The sequence below is a fragment of the Saimiri boliviensis genome, chromosome X, assembly GCF_048565385.1.
Source record: "Saimiri boliviensis isolate mSaiBol1 chromosome X, mSaiBol1.pri, whole genome shotgun sequence".
In the NCBI taxonomy this organism is placed as follows: Eukaryota; Metazoa; Chordata; class Mammalia; order Primates; family Cebidae; genus Saimiri; species Saimiri boliviensis.
The window spans coordinates 28,594,125-28,617,262 of NC_133470.1; the positions used below are offsets into that span (position 1 = coordinate 28,594,125).

Genomic DNA, 23,138 nt, shown 5'->3' on the forward strand with positions numbered 1-23,138 from the left:
TATATATATATATATATATATATATATATATATATATATTTAAATTCCTAAACACAGAACATGAACAAAAATATCAATCTCTATAGACAGTGGCTGAGCCATGTTTATGATGTAGTTTTGGACCATTCCAAAGTAATTTTTTTAACTTCTAAAAGTTTGACAAAGGATAGCAATTATAATACAATTCTGGTTTTATTTTAGCTGTTTAAAACATCTTGCATGTTTGACAATGCAATTGCTTTGTTTTCGTCTTTCATATTTCCTTCTACAGATATTTTTGTCTATTATTTAAAGCTACTTGCTCTTCTAGGAGCTATTAAACTGTAATCATTTTACCATCACTTTAGGATTTTCTTAGGTTACAATTATTTCTCATTTGCCAACTACCAGAGTCTTCTTGCCCTAGTCAAATCTAACACTATATGCCTCTCATCTCTCCTCATCTAACTCCAAGATTCAGTCTGAACTCCATATTTTCTGCTTATACCTCCTTACCAGTTAACTACTTTGGTTTATGATCTAATAAATTCATTGTATCCTAAACTTATAGAGAAGAAAAATAAGTAGCATAACATGATAATTACCTCATGAATATGACTAGAGCTTTCAAGAATAACCACTTGATTCTATATATTACACAGTCAGACCAGGCATTAGGAAAATGACCATTGGAATATCCTAATTCATCTATGCTCTTCCATTGAAAACATTATTAGTGGTAACATGTATCTCTTGAAAGAATTCTTATTCACCTAGACTTTGCCTCCAACAGAGCTAATAATAAGACTGTAAAGTTCTATGTGGCTTTTTAACATTCTCATCATAGAAGCTAAATCCTTGTCGTCATAGCAGCTCAGGTCCCTTTGGCAAAGTAGCTATGACAGAAATTGACTAAAAGCTCACTGATTCTATTAACTCTTCCTGAAATTAAATTGAGAACAAGTTCTGTGTGATGGGATGTGGTGGAAGTGATATACATAATTTCCAGGCCTGGCCATAAAACACTGACCACATTCTTCTTTTCCTGCAATGGCCTTTGGCAGTCATGTTTAAAATGACAGTGTCACAAAATCGGAAAAGTCTGGGTCTCCATGTGACCATGTTGGGGGACAGCTCCTAAGAATGGCTTGTCAACCTGCACTGGACTATGATATAAGCAAGAAAGAAGTCTTTATTTTATTAAGCTATTGAGATTTCAGAGTTCATTTCTTACTATAGCTTAGCATAGTCTAACCTAACTAATTTGGAAATGGAGGCCATTTCACGCAAGAGAACTATATGGTTTTCTTTTTAGATGACATAACCAATTCAAGAATCAGATACTTGTTTAGCAAAAGGCCTTTTCTGTCAGATAAAATATCTATAGAGGGTTTTGATCAAGTGCCCAATCTGATCAACCTCCTACCATGTTACTTCCCTAAAGGTTAACCATTGTTTAATATTTAACGTATTTTCAAACTCACCAGTAAATATTAAGTTTGAAAAGATTAAACACCTGCAAAGCACCTCACATGGTGCTTGATAAAACACAGTCATTAAACAATTTTCTTCCTTTTTCTTTTATCCTGAGGAATCATAGACTTACTAAGCAGACAGATACTTGATGCAATTTTGGAGGTAAGAGGAGAAGAGAGAAAGAAGGGAATAATTAGTTGGATAGGAGGTAAGAGAATGGGAGGAGAAAGTGAGAGTACTCATTGTTCCTGCATAATCCTTATGCCCACCCACACCCATTTCTTGATTCAGGGCCTTCAAATAAGATATTAAAGGGTAGACCTGTTACTTTTTCTAGGAAGGAATTAAGCCCGAATAGTTGACTTCATGCAACTACATACATACATATACTAATTTTGAAGTGATCTTAAGAGACGGTGCAACAGAACACCAGCCCACTATATCTAGACTGCTAAACAAAATTAACTTTAAGATTGATATTAGCTGTCAATTTTCCTCGATTCTCTACCTTGACTCAAAAGTCTACTGGCTAAGCATGGTGGCTCCAGCCTGTAATCCTAGTGCTTTGGGAGGCCAAGGCAGGATAATTGCTTGAGGCCAAGCATTCAAGAACCCAACTCTGCAGAAAATAAGAATTTTTAAAAAATTAACCAGGCATGACAGTACATGCCTGTTGTCCCAGCTACTAGGGAGGCGGAAGCAGGAGGATTGCTTGAGCTCTGGAGTTCAAGGCTGAGTGAGCTATGACTGTGCTTCTACACTTTAGCCTGGGTGACAGTGACACCCTGTCTCTAAGAAAATACTATATAAAAACTCTACTGTTCATTTCAGCTTAAATGTGATTTACTGTTAATAAATTTATATTATACATTATTAAATTACAATCCATGGTATAATTTTATCTAGTGTAACCAGTATTTTAAGATGGTATCTTTGATACTAACCTTGGTTTCTGTGATTTTCTTTTGGATTGCATCCATTGTATAGGGACCCTCCTTCCATGACTCAAGTTTGGCTCTGGCCTGTCCTAAGACCTGCTCGGCTTCTTCCTTAGCTTCCAGCCATTGTGTTGAATCCTTTAACATTTCATTCAACTGCTGCCTCCGGTTCTGAAGGTGTTCTTGTACTTCATCCCACTGATTCTGAATTCTTTCAACTGAAATAAAAGGAAAAATAAATATATAGTAGTAAATACTAGTCTGGAGAAGACATATTAAATGTAACTTCTAAACATTATCTGACATTTATGTTGCTTATTTAAAAATTATTTATTGTGTTATGGCTAGGATGAACAACAAGATTCTTTACTTTTTTGATGACAAATAGTTTCCATTAAATTATTTTCCTGAAGGTGATATAGAACATCAACATAAATGTAAAATTTTAACTCTATTCTTGACCCCTAGAACCAATTATGAATGATCTTTTAGAAAAGTACTACAGAAGAATATCCAAATCCCCTTATCCTTGACATTTCAGCAGCCATCAGTCTGATTTCCCAGTGCCAGGATTGGCATTTCATTGCCTGAAGGCTTTCTGTTGCCACAAGAGTTTGCTTTGCCATCCATGTGGCAGGCCAGACATACCAGGCAATTAATGCCTCCCCTCCAGACCCCAGAAGCAGCCTATAAATAGTGACTAATTGTAGGAATTTGGATATTAATACTCTAGTTCCCTTGACAGTAGGGGAGATAACTCTGAGGCATGGATTTTATAAGGGTTCCAAGGTTTCCCTAGGGATAAAGCTCCAATAGCTCACAATACCAGCTGGCTTGATAATGCACCAACCTTTACTGGCTGCTCACTTGCTTTACCTGTCTCATTTCTCCACTCTTCTACAGACTTACTTATCTCCCAAATAAATCACTTGCTCTCAAAACCTTTTCTAAGGGTATTCTTCTGAATGGACCCAAGGGATGATAGGTGTACTAGAAACTTCTTAGAAACTTCTTCTTTTTTTCTTCTTTTTGAGATGGAGTTTTGCTATTATTGCCCAGGCTGGAGTTCAGTGGTTTGATATCGGCTCACCACAACCTCTACCTCCCAGGTTCAAGCGATTCTCCTGTCTCAATCTCCCGAGTAGCAGGAATTACAGGCATGCTCCACCAAGCCTGGCTAATTTTTTTGTATTTTTAATAGAGACAGAGTTTCACCATGTTGGTCAGGCTGGTCTCGAACTTTTGACATCATGTGATCCACCTGCGTTGGCCTCCCAATGTGCTGGGGTTACAGGCAAGAGCCACCACACCTGGCCAACTTCTTTTAACAATACCTGCTCCTTGTTTAAGATGAATGAGATAGAATGTAGTTCTGTAGTATCCTGACATCCATCTTAGAGCAATTAAGAGGAATTAAATGGAAAAAATACTAGGTAGCAGAGCCATGCGATGGAGAAGGAAAACTGGAATCTGGTCATACTATTTAATTCCTGAATCAAGCCTCGCCTACGTCTCAACTGTTTAACGACACTGATAAATACATTTCTTCTAAGTAAGTCTAAGCAACTTTGAAGTGGATTTTCTGTTACTACAATGTAAAAGTTCTAACTTATAGAGAGGGACAAACTCTTTTGATGCAAACAAAGGTCTTCAAGGAATTGTGCAAGAATCACAGAAATTGTACATGGGGATAGCTTTCAAATATAAAAGTTTAAAAAGAGGACTTTGATCCTGCTTAAAGTAGCTTTAACTAGGGTATTTAGATAAATAAACGTAATGCTTGTATCACATTGGAGGAGTTCCTAAATAAAAAATCTTCCAAGGCCCATAGAACCAAAACTTACCAAAAATGTCATGGCATTTAGACAACATTATTCTGTGAGGCTTGTGGGTAGGAAGGCATTTTTGCTACCATACGTTTACCTCTTTTCTGTTTTTTAATTTTATGAATATATAAATGAAATTGACACTCAAAAAAAGAGACATCTGGGGACAAAATTATCCCAGGAAATTCACATATAGGGTGGCCTTGACTGGTTACATCCATGGTTTAAAATATATTCTATTCTTTTCCCCTTTTATATAGATCTTTGATAACTGAACACCCACTCAAACAAATATAACACTTTGTTAATGTTTTAAAACTTTTACTGTGTACTACTATGATTTACATTTTTACATTTTACATTCTATTTCCGACTCCAGATAATGTCCTTGCCTCAAAGGGAAGGACAGAATCTGTAGAAGATGCTGTTAGTGCCCATCCATATGCCGTTAGCATGCATCATTCAAGTGTATGTCAGCAGTGTCCTGGTACAAGCATTTGCCCTATTGTAAACCTGAGGGATTTTCCTCAGCTTGCTAAGTGCATTGGCCAGAAGTGCTGGAAAGTTAATATACCAGGCAGTATTTTGAGAATGATGGCTAAGACTTAGAATAGTTACCCCTCCTGTTTCCTTGCCCTTACCCTCTTGTAAATGACAACTTTGAGGCATTTTTTTTTTTTTTTAACTATCTCCCAGAGCTTCTTCTTCAGGATTGAACCACAGTGGCTTAAAGCAATAATTTGTTTCATAGCTGGCTTAATTATTGGCTTCTTTCATTTTTATCTCATTGTCCCTCTCTCCTACTGGTACTTCCTGGAATCACATTACAAACAACTTTCACCATTAATCATTGTTTAAATATCTGCTTCTGAAAGAAGCTAGCCTAAGTTAGTATTTTGTCCATTTAAAAAAATCCTTTTCTGGCAAAGTGAAAGAAGCTAGAAAATAAAATTTAAAAAAGTAAAAACCATAAAAACATCCTTAATGCACAAACTAGTGTTTGGCCTTTGGAATACCTTCTGTAAATGTCTGTCAAATGACCTGTACATGTAGATTATTTCCATTATACCCACTTTCTCTTTATAATGACATAAAAATGCAATTTCTAAAGTAAACCTTTGCCCAGCATCTTCAGTCTTTCTTCTTAAGCAACCACTATTTCTTTGTTGCATTTCAAGTTAACATAATTTAAAAATGGACTCAAGTCGTTCACATTTCCTTTCTTATTTTCCTCTTACTCTTTTGCTCATGATGTCTATTCCAGGCAAATAAACATCCTCTGGATTTTCTTTATTTCTTATGTAATGCCTTTGCATCAACCACATTTGTTTGTATAAAACATCTTTAATGTCATATTTACTAGTAGAATATCTATGCCTTATATAAACTCCATAAATTAAAATATATTAGAGTGTCAAAAAATTCTGTGAGTACATAAGATTTTCAAAGCTAGACAATTCATTAACTATAAGGAGTATTACAAAAAGTTATAATTATAAGAGATAGTTTTAAGGCCATGTTATTTTGTGTAATTCATTTGGGCAACTGGCTGATGTCAGTTATATGACATTTATCAGCATGACTTTAATTAAATTAGAGGAATATCTATTTTGTTTACTTTTTTCTGGATGTTGTAATATGATTTTAATAAAATCTAACATTAACATACAAAAACTAATTGCCATCCAAGAATATGATACCTATCAAGTCTGTCCCTCAACAATGAAGTTGGTGGTAAAAGTTTTCCCAGACAAACAAAAGTTAAGAGAGTTCATTATGACTAGATCTGCCTCACAAGAATTACTAAAGGGAGTTTTTCCTGCTGAAGGAAGAGGATGCTAATTAGCAACATGAAAACTTGTGAATATAAAACTCACTGGTATAAGTAAGTACAATGGCAAATCAAAAACATTCTCATAATGTAATGACAATGGGTAAATTATAGTGTAAAAATTAAAGACAAAACTATAAAAAACTGCAATCTTTTGTTAAGTGATGCAAATTATATTTAAAAAGTAAGTTGTGACGCTAGAAACATAAAATGTGGGAAGAGGGAGAATAAAAGTGTAGAATATGCATAAACAATTAAAAGTGTAGAATATGCACTAACAATTAGTTAAGTTGTTATCAGCTTACAAAATGTTTTATATAAGCCTCAGAGTGTCCACAAAGCAAAAGCTTATAATACATACACAAATGATAAAAACAAAAGACCCACAGCATACTACTACACAAAGCCACAAAAACACAAAGGAAGAAAGCAATAGAGGAAGAAACGAACAAAGAATCTATAAGATAACCAGGAAACAATTGACAAAATGACATTAGTAAGTCCTTACTCATCCATCATCACTTTGAATGTAAATAGATTAAATTTTCCAATCAAAAGGCATAGAGTAGTTGAATGGATTAACGACAACAATAGAAAAACAAGACCCAAATATGTGCTGCCTACAAGTGGCTCATTTCACCTAAAAGGACATGAATAGACTGAAAGTAAAGGAATGAAAAGAGATATACCATGTACATGAGAACAAAAAGAGAGCAAAAGTAGTTATACTTATTTTAGACAAAATAGTCTTTAGGTTAAAAACTCTTAAAAGAGACAAAGAAGGTCATTATATATTGATAAAGTTTATTTCTTCAAGACATAGTAAAGAGAAGTATATATGCATCCCAAATCAGAGCACCTAAATACATAAAGCAAACATTAAGAGATCTGAAGTGAAACATAGCCTACAACATAATAGTAGGCAATTTCAATATTCCACTTTAAGCAACAGACAGAAAAATTTATAAGAAAACGCTGGACTTGAGTGACACTTTAGAGTAAATAGACCTAACAGACATATACAGAACATTCTGCCCTGAATAGCAAGAAAACACAGATTCTTCTGAAGTACACATTTAACATTCTCCAGGATAGATCTATATGTTAGGCCACAAACAAGTCTCAACAAATTTAAGAAAACCAAAATCATATAATGTACCATTTCTGACCACAGTATAAAATAAGAAATCAATAACATGGGAAATCATATAAAATTAAGAAATATGTGGAAACTAAACAATATGCTCCTAAACGACTATTGTGTCAAAAGAAAAAATTTAACAGGAAATTTTTTAATAAATCTTGAGACAAACAGAAATGAAAACACAACATAGCAAAACTTCTGGGTGTAGCAAAAGCAGTGTTAAGAGGGAAGTTTATATCAATAAATTTCCACATCAAAAAAGAAGAAATATCTCAAGTAAAACACCTAACATTGTACCTCAGGGAACTAGAAAAAAGTATGAATTAAGCCCAAAGTTAGCAGAAGAAAGAAAATAACAAAGATCAGAGCAGAAATAAATGAAATAGAGACTGGAAAAGCAATAGGAAAAAAATCAATAAAACTAAGAGTTGTTTTTTTGAAAAGCTAAACAAAATTGATAAATCCTTAGCTAGACTAAGAATGAAGAGAACAGGCTCAAATAAATAAAATCAGAAATGAAAGTGAAGACATTACAACTGATAACACAGAAATACAAAGGATCATAAGAGACTACTATGAACAATTACATACCAACAAATCAAACATCCTAAGAGAAACGGATGAATTCTCAGAAATACATAGTCTACCTACAGTGAATAATGAAAATTGGAAATCTGAAAAGACCAATAACAGCTGAGATTGCATCAGTATTTAAAAGTTCTCACATCAAAGGAAAGCTGAAGACCAGATGGCTTCACGGGAGAATTCCACAAATATTTAAATAAGACCTTATACAAATCTTTCTCAAACTCTTTTGGAAAACTAAGGAGGAAGGGATTCTTCCAAATTTATTTTACAAGGCCAGCGATAACCTGAGTCCAAAGCCAAAGACACTACAAGGAAAGTAAACTACAGGCCAAAATCACTGATGAACTTAGATGCAAAAATTCTCAATGAAATACTAGTAAACCATATTTAACAACTTATTAGAAGGATTATTCACCATGACCAAGAGAGATTTATCCGTGGAATATAAGATTGTTTCAATATATGTGAATTAATAAATGTGATTCAACATGTGAACAGAATGAAGAACAAAAACCATATGATCATTTTAATAAATACAGAAAGAAAAATTTGACAGAATTCAACATCCTTTCCTGATAAAAAAAAAAAAAAAAAAAACTATTAACAAATTAGGTATAGAAGAAATGTTATACAAAAGAATAAAAGCTATAAATGAGAAGCCCACAGCTAACATTGTGCACAATAGTAAAATGTTGAAGGCTTTTTCTCTAAGATCAGGAGCAAGACAAAGATGCCCACTTTCGCCACTCTTGTTTAACTTAGTACTGGGAGTCCTAGCCAGAGCAATTAGGCAAGAGAAATAAATAAAAGGCAATCAAAAGGTAAAGGATAAAGTAAAATTGTCCCTTCTTGTTGATGATATAATCTTATAGAGAAAATCCTAAAGACTCTACTGAAAACTGTTAGAACTCATACACAAATTTAGTAAAGTTGCAGAATACAAAATAAAGTTAAAAAATCAGTAGCAATAACAATTTTTATTATTTGTACAATAACAATAAACTGTCTGAAATAGAAATTAAGGAAATAATCTCACTTATACTAGCATCAAAAAATACTCTGGAGTGAAATTAACCAAGAAAATGAAATATCTGTATGTTGAAACTACAAAACACTGATGAAAGAAATGGAAGATGACACAAGTAAATGGAAAGATTTCTATGTTCATAATTAGAACAATTTTGTTAAAATGTTCATACTACATAAGGCTATCTAAAGGTTCAACACAATACCTAACAAAATTTGCATCTCATTTTTTATAGAATTAAAAAACATTCTAAAATTTGCAAGGAACCACAAAAGATCCTGAAGAGCCAAAGCTGTCTTTACTTTTTAGTACAGTATAAAGCTGGAGGTATCACACTACTGGATTTCAAACTGTATTACAAAAGCTATAATAATCAAAACAGCATGGCAAGTACATAAAAACAGACTAACAGAATAAGACAGACAGTACTAAAATAAACCTACACACCTTTGATCAATTGATTTTCAACAAAGGTAACAAGAATACACAATAAGGAAAGAACAGACTTTCCAAAAATGGTATTGAGAAAACTGAATGTTCACATATAGTAGAATGAAACTGGACCCTTTTCTCACTCCTTATACAAGAATCAACTAAAGATGGATTAAAGCTTTAAATGTAAGGCCTGAAACAAAAAAAACTACAAAAACATAGGAGAATATCTCCATGACACTGGGGTGGACAGTGGTTTCTTGCATATTACCCCAAAAACAGTTAATCGAAGTAAAAATAGATAAACGGGATTGTGTCAAACTAAAAAGCTTCACACAGCAAAAGGAACAATTAATAGAATAAAGAGACAACTCATGGACTGGGAGGAGGTATTTGCAAATCACACACTAGATAAAGTGCTAATATTCAAATTATACAAGGAACTCAAGCTACTTGAGAAAACAAATAACCCTAATTAAAAAATGGGCAAAGAATATGAATAGACATTTATCAAGAGAAGACAGCCAGCCAGTATATATATATATATATATATATATATATATATATATATATATACACACATACACACACACACACACATATACATACATACATATATATCTTGAGTATTTTATATATATGTAAAATACTTAATATCGCTAATAATCAAAAAATGCAAATTAAAATCACAATGAAATATCACCTCACACCTTTTGGATTGGCTATCATCAACAAAGTGAAAGAAAACAAGTGTTGATAAGGATATGGATATTAAGGAGACCTTACCCACTATTGGTAGCATTGTAAATTAGTATGGCCCCCATAAAAACAGTATGGATGTTCCTCAAAATAATTAAAAATACAATGATCACATTTTCCAGAAATCCCACTTCCAGGTACATATGCAAAAGAAAGGAAGGCAGTATATTGAAGAGATATCTGATCTCTCATACTATTGTAGCACTGTTCACAACAGGCAAGATTTGGAAGCAAGCTAACTGTCCATCAACAAATGAATGAGTAAAGAATATGTGGATCATATAAACAATGAAGCACTATGCAGCCATGAAAAAGAATTAGATCCCGTCCTTTGCAACATCTTGGATAGTACTGGAGGTCATTATATTAAACGAAATAAGCCAGTCACAGGACGACAATCATTTCATTTCTCACTTATTTATGGGATCTAAAAATTAAAACTATCGAACTCATGGAGACAGAGAATAAGAGGCTAAAAAGGGTACTGCGGGGGTAGGGGGCAGGTAGGGATTGTTAATGGGTACAAAAATTTGTTAGAATGAATAAGACCTAGTATTTGATAGTGCAACTGGGGGGACTATAGTCAATAATAATTTAATCGTACATTTAAAAAATAACTGAAAGTACCATTACATTGTTCGTAGCACAAAGGATAAATGCTTGAGGGGATGGATACACCATTCTCCATGATGTGCTTCTTTCACATTGAATGCCTATATCAAAACAACTCATGTACTCCATAAATATATACACCTACTATGTACCCCCAAAAATTAAAAATTAAAAAAAAATCATTTTAAAACTCCAGGAAATTCTGTCATTTGGAATAACATGGATGAAACTGGAGGACATTAGGTTAAGTGAAATAAACTGGGCACAGAGAGACAAATATCATATAATCTCATTTGTATGTGGAATCTAAAAAAGTGGAACTCAAAGAAATAGAGAGTTAAATTCTGGTGGTTACCAAAGGCTGCAGTGGTGGGTGGATGGAAAAATGAGAGATGTTTATCAATGGGTGCAAAATTCCATTTAGACAGGAGGAATAAGTTCTGGTGTTCTTTTGCACAGCCTAGGATCTATAGCTAATAATTACATATTGTATATTTCAAAATAGCTAAAAAGGAGGATTTTAAATATTCTCACCACAAAAATGATAAATATTTGAAGTGATAGATATGCTAATTAGCCTGATTTGATCATTCCACAATGTATTTTATATGTATATGAACTGAAACATCATATTGTATCCCATAAATATATAGTTATTTGTCAATTAAAATGAAATAAAATTTTAAAAATGAATATTATTTGAGTTGTAATTCCACTCCCAGGTGTATATCCAACAGAAATGTATAGTTATTAATATATTTACCAAAAGCCATGTACTAGACTGTTGGTACCATGACTATGGATAGCAGAACTATTGATAGCAGTTGCCTCATGTTGGAAACTACCCAAATTCTCATCTATATCAACATGCATAAATATACTGTGGTATCAATAGAATATTATTCAGTAAGAGGAATGAACAATCTACAACCACATACAATAATATGGATGAATCTCACACACATATTGTTGAGGAAAAAATATATAGCTACAGAGTAGATTTGACTGTTCGAATCCATTTATATAACACACAAAAACAGGAAAAAGCAATAGAAAATTTCGAAGTAAGGATAGTAGTCACCCTTCTAGGATGTTTATTACTAGAAGAGACATGAAGGGGGATCCTGAGTTTCTGGCTATATTGTATTACGTTTCTTGATTTGGATGCTATTTACATAGTTGCATTTGGTTTATGAAAATTCACTCTTCTTCATATGGCTAGCCATTTCTCCCAGCACCATTTATTAAATAGGAAATTTGACTTGTGAGACGTACTCTACATACAACTTTGAGCAATTCCGCTTTGTTAAAAAGGGTGTCACCTCTGAAATATGTGTCATTTTGGCTGCTATGAATAATAAAAGATAAAATCATTTTTTGCTACAAACACAATATGATTTTGACCGTACACTCATGTGACAAAGAATATTTCAGAAATTCTTATTGGACACTGAACTGGACTAGATTCACAAATACACATCAGCAAATACAGACTAATCAAGCAGCTATTTAACTATTTAATAAAAGAAACAAAGCAATACAATTGATTGTTATAGTAGTCCCAAGAATAAACCCTGAAGAAACATATACAAAAGAAAATTTTAGAAGTTTTACATGTGTTTCATTTTGTCAAAAAATGAAGGCAAACATAAGATCTGAAGATCATCAAAGTGAAGCTGTCATCTTAAAAGTGAATCATTGTGGTAGAAAGACATCATACAGACCTGGTAATTGCACATAATTGAGCATCAGTTTATACTATAGAATTTTAACACACTTGAGACACTTCACCCAGGAGATGGATATACCAGAAGTATACTATGGCAATGTATTTGGCCACTAGAGCCCATATTGTTAGATTTACATTTATACCAAATTCATCTGACATACAAAAGTGAAATAATAATAAAATATATGCACATAAACCCAGACAATCTGCATATTTGTAATTGAAAAGCTACTCAAATGTACAGTTTTTTTTTTTCCTCACAGAGGTCCATCGTGGAAAGCTTCTTGAGTGATTTGTGCAGTAAATAGATATTGTGTAATAAACGGAAATAAATAACCAATGCTAAGACTCAGGATGACAGACTGAGACCCAGCATGTGTCCTGATTTATGAACCTCTAGAAGTGTCAAATTGGAAACTCGGCAATCATGTCAAGAACCACAATATTGCAGAGAAAGAAATAGTTCAGTTGATTGAAGAGTAACCAATCTTTCACTTCATGTTTTTTAGCTAGCTATGTTTAATTTTCGATATACATTCTTGACTGATACAAATTCCCAAAACATCTCTCTTAGGGAGGAATGTTATTTATACAAAAGAAATGATTACCTTTTGAATATACATTGCTGCAGAGCAAAGAATAGTTCTGTTGCAATTTCAGCACTGACTGTATAGCATGAGAATCAGAAGTTTATGTAACTGATTTTTAGAAAGCAACTTTGATTAGCAGTTAGTTGTGGGTTATAACCTTGGATTTGTGAAGAAATTGCTAATTTAAATGGGAAAAGTTGATTTGCCACGATCTCCATTTTCTCAGCTCCCAAACTGAAATAACGACAACTGAAGAACCACAGAATTATTGTGAAGATAAAATTCAATAATGAATAACAGCATAAAGGATCCTACTAAAGCAAGGTGCTATTGCTTCTCCATATAGACAAGACTAAATGAATTATAGTTATCAACGAACATTCAAGATATGCTAGGTAGTACACACTGTGGATCTCATTGATCCCACAGAGTACACCAGAGTTTCAGGTAGAAAATACCAAGCTTAGGCCGGGCGCGGTGGCTCACGCCTGTAATCCCAGCACTTTGGGAGGCCGAGGTGGGTGGATCACGAGGTCGAGAGATCAAGACCATCCTGGTCAACATGGTGAAACCCCGTCTCTACTAAAAATACAAAAAATTAGCTGGGCATGGTGGTGTGTGCCTGTAATCCCAGCTGCTCAGGAGGCTGAGGCAGGAGAATTGCTTGAACCCAGGAGGCGGAGGTTGCGGTGAGCTGAGATCTCGCCATTGCACTCCAGCCTGGGTGACAAGAGTGAAACTCCATCTCCAAAAAAAAAAAAAAAAAAAAGAAAATACCAAGCTTAAAGGCTTAGATTGCAGGTAAATCTTTTGTTGGGATCAGGAAAAAGGTAGAAATAACAGTAGACTGTTCTCTGCGGCTAAAATCATAAAAAAAAAAAAAATGTTAGGCATGATTAAGAATGAAACTCAAAACAAGGAAACTACCATTATTGTGACCTTGTACAAAGCTAGGATACAACTATACCTAGAGTAATGTAAGCATAACAAAGTGTTTGACATACAAAGACATATAAGGAACTGAGGACAGTCCAAATAATAACAAAAATTTAAGGAATATTAAGATATGTCCCTTCTACTTCCACAAAGCATTTAAACAAGTTTCTGTGGAAGACCTACCTATAGTTAAGCTTTGCAAAAGAAGTTTCAATAGAACCCACTAAGAGGAAGAAACAAATATGTTAAGCACGTAGCTAGTATGAATGGATATTTGTTTAACTTAGATATTGCAGAGGAAGAATGAGGTTGTTGTACAAATAGAGAGTAAAGTGTAACAGATCAAAAAGCTAAAAGAGAGGGGAGTTATTGGCACATGAATAAATCCTGGCCACTATGAAGACCAAGTTGTTTTTTATCTAAATCCCAAAAAGCTAGAATGCAGCAACAGCAAAGTATTTTGGTTAAATTCATGGAAGACAGACCCAGAACAAATGACTAAATGTAAAAATTTTATAATATTAGCTTACCATTTAAGGTTAGTTTGGAACATGGAAAAGATCAATAGTTTAGTGCTATTTTCACACTCAGTTTACTTACTCCTCTATTGTATGGGGATAATAATAACAAGAAGATGAATAATCTAGAAAGATGAAAGGGAATAATGTACACAAGGCACTGAGAAAAGTATCTAACCCCGAGCAGCTCTCAATGATAGGGGCGTAAATAGGCAATCATGTACTTTTGTAACATTGTTGGACTTTTCTGGGACTTCTTAAATCCTGAGTCATGAAGCAAAGGGGGATAGATTGGATGATCCCTGGGGATGTTTACAGCTCTAACGGTTTGTGAAATACATTTCTTGATGCTTCTGTCAGAGTTGAAAGCTTATCTTATAAGGTTTTTATGAAGAACTCACCCAGCCCAGTGCCTAGATGAACAAATAATATATCACGAGTCATACTGTTCCCCTGGGTGGACCTTTGGTATATTTCAACTTGGCATTCTTATGGTCATATATTCAGTCGTGCTAAATGTCAGTTAAAAGAAACTCAAGACAACCTAAAAAATGTTCCTTCCTTTCTGGGCCAAGACGATTTTTTTTTTTTTTTTTTTTTTTTTTTTTTTTTTTTTTTTAATCTTAAGAGAGGCATGTGTCACACAGGTACACCCATTCATCAAAACTCATTGCATAATTCCCATGATATTTACACATTCTAGTCTAAACAAATTTTACAACAAATAAATGAAAGAAATGTGAACAGATATTGAGCTCTGGTTAATGACATGCATGCTGAAGAACTTAGGGGTAAAGGGAACCAATGTCACCAACTTACTTTGAAGAGCATCAGAAAATAATAGGGGTTGGCAGGTAGAAAAAGGAATGAAGTGATACAATAAAATCTAGAGAGTGGATTCATGAGCATTCACTGTACAATTCTTTCAGAGTTCTGTGTATTTCAAATTATTAAAATAGAATGTTAGATAAAATATTCCCTTGGCCAGTGCAGTGGCTCACACCTGTCAGTCCAGCACTTTGAGAGGCTGAGGTGGGTGGATCATAAGGTCAGGAGTTCAAGGCTAGTCTGACCAAGATTGTGAAACCCCATCTCTATGAAAAATACAAAAATTAGCCAGGCGGAGTGGCAGGCACCTGTAATCCCAGTTACTTGGGAGGGTGAGGCAGGAGAAGCGCTTGAACCTGGGCAGCAGAGGTTGCAGTGAGCTGAGATCACACCACTGCACTCCCGATAGAGTGAGACTCTGTATCAAAAAAAAAGAAAAAAAAATTCTCTCACAGCAAACACAAAGCAGCATATTATTTAAGCAGTTGTCTGACTCACTAACACCTCTTTCCAGTGAAGAAAAAGACACCATCTGTAAAATATGGAAGTTTAAAGATACTAAACAGAACTTACAGGAGTGGAAATGGCAAAATGTCCTGCTCAAAGTCACAATGTGTATGGAGAGGAGTTGGAAATGGAATTCAGGCAGGACTCTTAATTTTCTAATTAACAGTGTGTCAAAGACCAGATCACCTTCTTAAAAGCATGCTGAATATTGTAATAGACAAAATGAGTTAACCTTTGAAAGAAAGCTCATTCTCCTGTTTTGGTAATAAAACATCTATGTATTCCTTCCCATACTGAAAGATGAGTTAGGTGAAAGGAGGATATTGGGTTTTTACCACTAGTTGGAGGGTAATAGATTATGAAAAAGTATCAACATCCAGTCATAATTAAATATGTAAGTTGTTTTATTAATTAAATAGATGAATGTTGAAAAGTCATACTATTTGATCAGTAAAATGAATCATTTCTTTTTTGAGATGGAGTCTCTCACTGTTGCCCTGGCTAGAGTGCATTGGTGTGATCTTGGCTCATTGCAACCTCCATCTCCCATGTTCAAGTGATTCTCCTGCCTCAGCCTCTCAAGTAGCTGGGATACAGGCACCCACCACCACACCTGGCTAATGTTTTGTATTTTTAGTAGAGGTGGGGTTTCACTATGTTGGCCAGGCTGGTCTCGAATGCCTGACCTCGTGATCTACCTGTGTCAGCCTCCCAAAGCTCTGGGATTACAGGCATGAGCCAGCACATCTGGCCCAGTGAATCAATTTTTTTTTTAAATGGCTTCCCTTTTGGGGGTGTTGGAAATTATTGGTTAAGATGAAAGCCTGAAGTTAGAAGAAAAGCTTGATATATACCTACGTAAAAATATTTCAGTTTATTATCTTAGGTCACTTACAAGTCACAGAAAAGAAACCATCTAGGTATGATATAGACCTAACATATCATTGTATGATCCATTGGTCCAGCATCCCAGTCATTAACTAATTAAGTGCCAAATGTAGCAAATAAGGTACTAACAACTCAAAAGTGTTCAGCAAGTGTTCACTAAAGTGAACCTTAAGGGGACCATTACAATTCTAGCACCACAGATTTATTACCATGTCACCAGCACGCAATGCACACAATACAACTCATTCATCACTGTAAATTTGCACATCAAATTTTACACATTTGTTGGAATATAAATATTTTTAAAATCATGTAGAATAAAGAAGCATTTTTTTCTCCCTTTGCACACATTGATTTTCATCTCAATATCTTGCCACTCAAACTTTTACTTGGCAAGTGCAGAAAATAGAAATTAATTCCGATAAAACAAAGTGGTGTCACTCTTGCTCTTACAAGCATTCTCCACCATCCAGCTATTCAAGTTAAGAAATAAAAATAAACAAAAAACAATTTCTTACACAGAAAATATGGCTGAAAAGCAAAATTCCATACATTCCATACATCTACCGATAGAACTTTTCTATATTTCGATTCTTTCTTACCTCCTTCTCTTCAGATTTAGGTGTCCCTCCTACCCATGCCTAATTCCCTCCTTACACTCAATGTTACAGTCTCTTCCATCTTCTATGAGAAATGATTCCATTTTTTTTTTACCCCTCCTATGTCTTCAATCTCCGTCTAGAACCATGTGTATTTTAAAAAGAAAACAAACAAAACCAACCAAACAAAACCAACCAAACAAAAGGCAAAAGAGTATTTCCTTTGGTCCTACACCCCACTTCCACCTCCTGATGGAAACCCTATGTCTTCCGTCTTCTTGGGAGAATGGTTTATACCAGTGCTACTTAAAGGATGGTTTGTGTTTAAGCAGCATCAGCATCAGCATCACCTGAGAACTTGTTAGAAATGGAGAATATCAGGCTCCACTCTAGAGCTAATGAATCAAAATCTGCACTTCAGAATATGATTTTTCAGGTTATTAAATTTTGAGAAGCAATAGTCTACACCCACTATTTCCACATCCACATCTCACATATCATTCTTAACCATTACATTTTGGCTTCTGCCACTGAAGTTACTTTTGTAGATGATAGCAGTGACCTTAAAGTTGCTACAGTATTGGAGAGTCTAAAGTCTTTATGTTTTCAGACATCCTTTCAGTACTTGCCAATTGATGAACTCTGTTTGGAATCTTCTATTTTGATTAATATGGCAAGATTCCTTCTTGGATTTTATTCTACCTATTTGGCCACTCCTCAGTCTCTTAGGCCCATTCCTTAAATGTTGCTGTTCCCTAGGGTTCTCCTTTTGATCTTTTTGTGTTCACTTTTATTCCCTCTGATGAATTCATGTATGTATATTGCTTCATTAACTATCTCTAAAATAATCAGAGTAAAATCTGTGTTTTAAGCTAAGAATTGTCTCTTGAACTCTGTATCCACAGAACCAAACACATACTAAATCTCTATGAAATAGCCAACATATCCAAACTGGATTCCATCATCCTGATTCTTCCTCTCCCCTAATCACTGATATGCATCTGTTCCTCTACTTAGTCACTGAAGGAGAACCATACAAATTATCCTTCATTCTTCTTTATTCCTTATGCTTTAACCAAGAAGCTGCCGAGTAATTCCCCACTTAATAGCTCTTCTGGCCTCTGTACCATTAATCTCTCTCTTCCCTAGATTGCTTTAGTTAAAAGCCTCCTGATGCTCTCTCTAGTTCAGTGGAACACAACCTTGTCTGTGCATTTGAATCAAGTGGGCTGCTTTAAAAACTACCAGTGTCTGGGCCCTATTTCCAAAGGTTCTGATTTAACTGGTTTGGGGTGGAGTCCAAGTATTGGCATTTTAAAAAAATATGCCCTACTGATTCTAAGTGCAGCCAGGGTTGAGAACCACTGATGTAATGTTAACCTTTTGCACTCCCCATCCTTCTTTAAAACTCGTCAGAGAAGTCTTTTTTTTTTTTTTTTTTTTTTTTTTGAGTCTCACTCTGTCATCCAGGCTGAAGTGCAGTGGCACCATCTCGACTCACTGCAACCTTTGTCTGCTGTGTTCAAGCTATTCTGCCTCAGCCTCCTGAGTAGCTGGGATTACAATTACATGCCACCATGCCGGCCAATTTTTTGTATTTTTAGTAGAGATGGTTTCATCAAGTTGACCAGGATGGTCTTGATCTCCTGACATGAAATTATCCACCCACCTTCAGGGAAGTCTTTTGAAGATGAAAATCTTAGTCTTTTATCACTATTAAATTTCCTTAATGTCATGCCCCCCACCCCAAACCCAGCCAAAATTGCTTTCAGGATACTGTTAAAACTGTTTGCCTGCCTTGCAAGATCTTTTATAATATGGCCCCTGTCTACTTCTCTAGCTTCTTGGCTTCTACTGCCTGTTGTGATGCCTACACTCCAGCTTTACAGCTATACAGGAAGGAGCCCTAAGTATGTGCAATGTTACCACACACCTCCCATTTGTCTATGTATCTCACATATACCTCACATGTGTCTATGCTTTCCCTCTGCCTAGAATGCTCTCTGCCTTTTCAGTTTGTGGCACTCTGCTTGAAAGTCACTGCCACTAATCAATTTTGTCCTGATCATTCCCTTTCACCCTACCCAAGCCTTGTTTAGGTGCTCTTCCTTGCTTCTTCATCAGTTTCTCAAGTCATGAACAAGAACTTATATACTTATTTAGGTGTCCTTCCTAAACTGTAAAATGAAAATTATCACAAATATGCAATTTATAAACAAAACAAACACATACATTTAGTCAATGCTATGAAAAGTATGTGATCTCATGTTTTGAAGAGTGAAAATGGAGCTTTTGTATTAAGGGGAAGATGACGAAATGAATGATGAAGTGTGGCCTCAACTAATTTCTTCAACTGCTTCTCCAGAAAAGCAAAAAAAAAAAAAAAAAAAAAAAAAAAGGAATAAAAAACAAAGATCAATCAATTCTGGTTCATTTAACATATGTACTATTACTAAGACAAACACAGGATCAGTGACAACAAAATATATTTTAGATTAAAATATTGGTAGAGAAACCAAAAAGGAAAGAGTATGAAAGATATGAGTTACCCTTCCTAGGTTCCATTTTCAGATATGTTTGTTTAAACTTCAGCAACTCATGAATGTTATAGTAAGTGACATGAAATACGGAGGAAATAAAAGTAATTCTTTCCTTGTTCTAATAATCCCCATTGAAGTAATGAAATAGTTTAATACAAAATATGTAAATTTATTTTTAACTTTTACTGATGGCTTACCTTTAAGTTCTATAAAATATGTAAAGAAACTTTAAAAATTAGTATAGCAACTCTTAAAATAGTACAGCACCTCCTTAAATGCACTGCTTCAGTTTATGGGAAACAAAAAACACTCTGTCAATTGCTCCCACTATTTTCATTTACCTCCTGGAAAAATCATAACTATACATCCAGAGGCGAAAGACCTGGAGAGAGACAATACCTTGGTGAAACATATGGCTAAGAAATATAGAAAGAGAATAGTATAATTGCCTTAATTTTAAAAGGAAATTCTTCTGAAACAGAATTCCCATAGTAAAAGAAAAAATTGAGGAATTTAAAATGAGGTAATCTATATGAAAAGTGTTTTGTAAACTGCTAAGCTGTCAGCAAACATAAGGTATTATTGTTATTTTCTTTAAAACAAGCTATAGAATAGCATTATGTCTATACTACTTGCAGCAAAATAAATATCCTTTTAAAACATAAAATGAATGCTTTGTAACCTAAACAAAAAGACACACATACTTTGCCAGAACTTAGTCTCAAGCAAGACTATATTTTTCTAAGTTCTTTAATAAATAATGAACCATTTGATCATTCACTACTAATTTGTCTTTATTAATTATTTGTTCCTTTATCTCTGCATTCATCACAAACTTTTGTTTACAGTCTATTATATAACTGTCTATTATATAATATAGATTGAGTTAGCATGTGTACAAAATCAAAGCTGAAAAAGGAGTAATAAACATTCTGTAAGTAAATTACACAGTTGAGCATTCACATGCCTTTGGAATCCATGCTTTTAAGATAGACTCCACTTATTGAATGCATCACTGATTAAAAGGAAAAACTAAAGAAGGAAATTTTCATAGTTCCCAGTGGCCTTGTAAGTTATGGTAAAGATTTTGGTCTTCAACCTCAGTGCAATGGGAATTCACTGAAAGGTTTAAAGCAGGGAAGTGACACCATCTAATCTGGGCTTGAAAAGATTAGTCATGTTGCTAATTGGAGAATAGATTGGAGGGGAGGGCAAAAAAGATGCAGAAAAACAGCGTAAGATGTTAGGATAGGAGTCTAGGCACAGCCTGATGGTGGGTGGTAGATGGAAAGATAGGAAAAGATTAGTAAATTTAGAAGATAAAATGTACAGGACTTTGCCCAAGTTCTTCTCTCTGCCTAGAATGCATTATCTGGTACATGGCAGGTGCTTCATGAATGTGTTTGATGGGAAATGAATAGGGTTATAAAAACCTCACAATTTTTAAGGGGTCTTAGGAGCACTGGCCCTATCATACTTTTCTCTCTCACAGGAAAAATATGAAACTAATGAACTCTGACCATTTCTTTTCAGGTCACTGTGCTTCTTCCGGATTATAGACTGTATGTCATGTCTGAATTTTTTTTTTTTTTTTTTCGCTTAAAGCTGCTTTGTTGGGAAATATTACTTGCTTGCCTTCTTTGGCTTGACTTTTGAGTTATTTGCAGATAAATAAATAAGAAAGTTTATCCTTTTTTATCACATTCTAAAAAATAAAGTTTGCTGTTGGAAATCAACATGGACCCACACTTTCTTGTTGAATGTGAAGTTATAATTATCCCTCATGATGAAAAGTAATATAGACAGTTTGCCATATGGAATAGATGAAATAGGTGAGAGGCCAGAGCTGTCAATTTGAGAGCTGTCATTCATATAGTGATGAATAACTTAAGCCATGAGTGTAAAGAACAAGGGCAAAGCCTTGGGAATGGTCTGAAGAGGCAGATTAAATGCATGAAATTGAAATAAGACATTGAGGAAAGGTTATATTATTCTCACTTTCAAGGAAGAAGCTCTGGAGATAAAGCATGAGAGGTGGTTCCTCGATGAAGCAAAGTGAACCTCTTGGGTGGTCAGTGATACTTTAGCAAAGTGATTAGGACACAGGTCACAAGAGGTTGGATATAAAGCAAATGACAGATACACTTGTAGAGTTTATTTTAGCTGTTAAACAAAACAAAACAAGACAGGAGACTTAAGGAATATGAGCTACCTCGCTGTGGAAGCAAAGACTCAGAAGCAGAGAACAAGAAAGTAAGAGTTTGAGCAAAATATCAGGGAGCCAAGTTAGGTAACAAAAGTGGAAGATTTCCACTTAAAATTCACAAAAAATAAGCTAAAAATTAAAATTTTGGAAAATGAATGAACTTGAATATTGTACCTATTAGCTAGCCAGCTACTCTAAACTCATACTCTTAACCTCATTATTAAGAGGCACTCCCCTACTAATTAAATCTCTAATTGGATTTTCTTTTTTCCAAATCCTGCCATCTTTTTTGCTTTTCCATCATTTCCACAAAATCCACTCCTCTCCTCTCCTTCACGATCTCTGAGTTTATCAACATTCTCTTTGGTTATATCAGACTCTAGTTTTCCTATATTCCACGGTCCATTTGAAAGCACTAACTTATTACATGTAACTAGTGCCAATGGAAAATTCCAGCTAGCAATAAACACATCTATGTTAGTCACTGTAGGCAGAACTAATGTTGGCTCCAATGACAAGAATGCTCCTATGGTTTTCTCTTGGCTGGAAAGCAGTTGCTATATTGCTCCTGAAAATTAGAAAGTGTTGTGCCATGAAGCAGCAGAGATTACATACACTGACTAATATGTTAGCTGCAAATTCCTATATAGATTCTTTCCATTTGAATACAGTTTGGGTAAGAGCTTTGTCCTTAGTTATATTTGTATACACAGATAAAATATATTAAATTTTCTTGAGACAGGTATTATTAGCAAGAGGTTCAGAACAGAATCAGTATAATTGTTTTCGAAAACAAAAGATATCTGATACAAACCTGCCATGCTGCCAGTTCCAATGGTATTACTGACCTTTTAATCTTGTTGTTTTTTAAAAAATCTTTTTATTTATTCTCTGCTAAATCTCTGTGTCTTGCTGTTTAATAAACTAACTATTATTTGGAACCTAATGAAAGGATTTTTTCCCCTCAGTCCAAACTTTTTAGCCTCTTCATTATTCTCTTCACTTTAAACATCAAAAAAACCAAAGCTGAAATAGCTAATATGAGATGTTCATGAAAATATCCATCCAGGGCATCATCATCTTAATTGGTTTATAACCTGCTGTGCTGAATAGTTCTTCCATTCATCCTAGTTGTTTTTTTTTTTTTTTTTTTTTTTTTTTAGCCTTAAAAATGAAAAGTTCTAC

General features: G+C 34.5%; 1 protein-coding gene across 11 annotated transcripts in view; it reads right to left on the reverse strand.

The window, feature by feature from the left end:
* Positions 1–23,138, reverse strand: part of DMD (dystrophin) — a 2,654,855-nt gene that overhangs the window by 589,157 nt on the left and 2,042,560 nt on the right. For all 11 annotated transcript variants that reach the window (XM_074391460.1, XM_074391464.1, XM_074391461.1 and 8 more), the window contains one exon: positions 2,400–2,611. In XM_074391460.1, the coding sequence (XP_074247561.1) occupies positions 2,400–2,611 (212 nt within the window). The remainder of the gene's footprint in view (positions 1–2,399; positions 2,612–23,138) is intronic.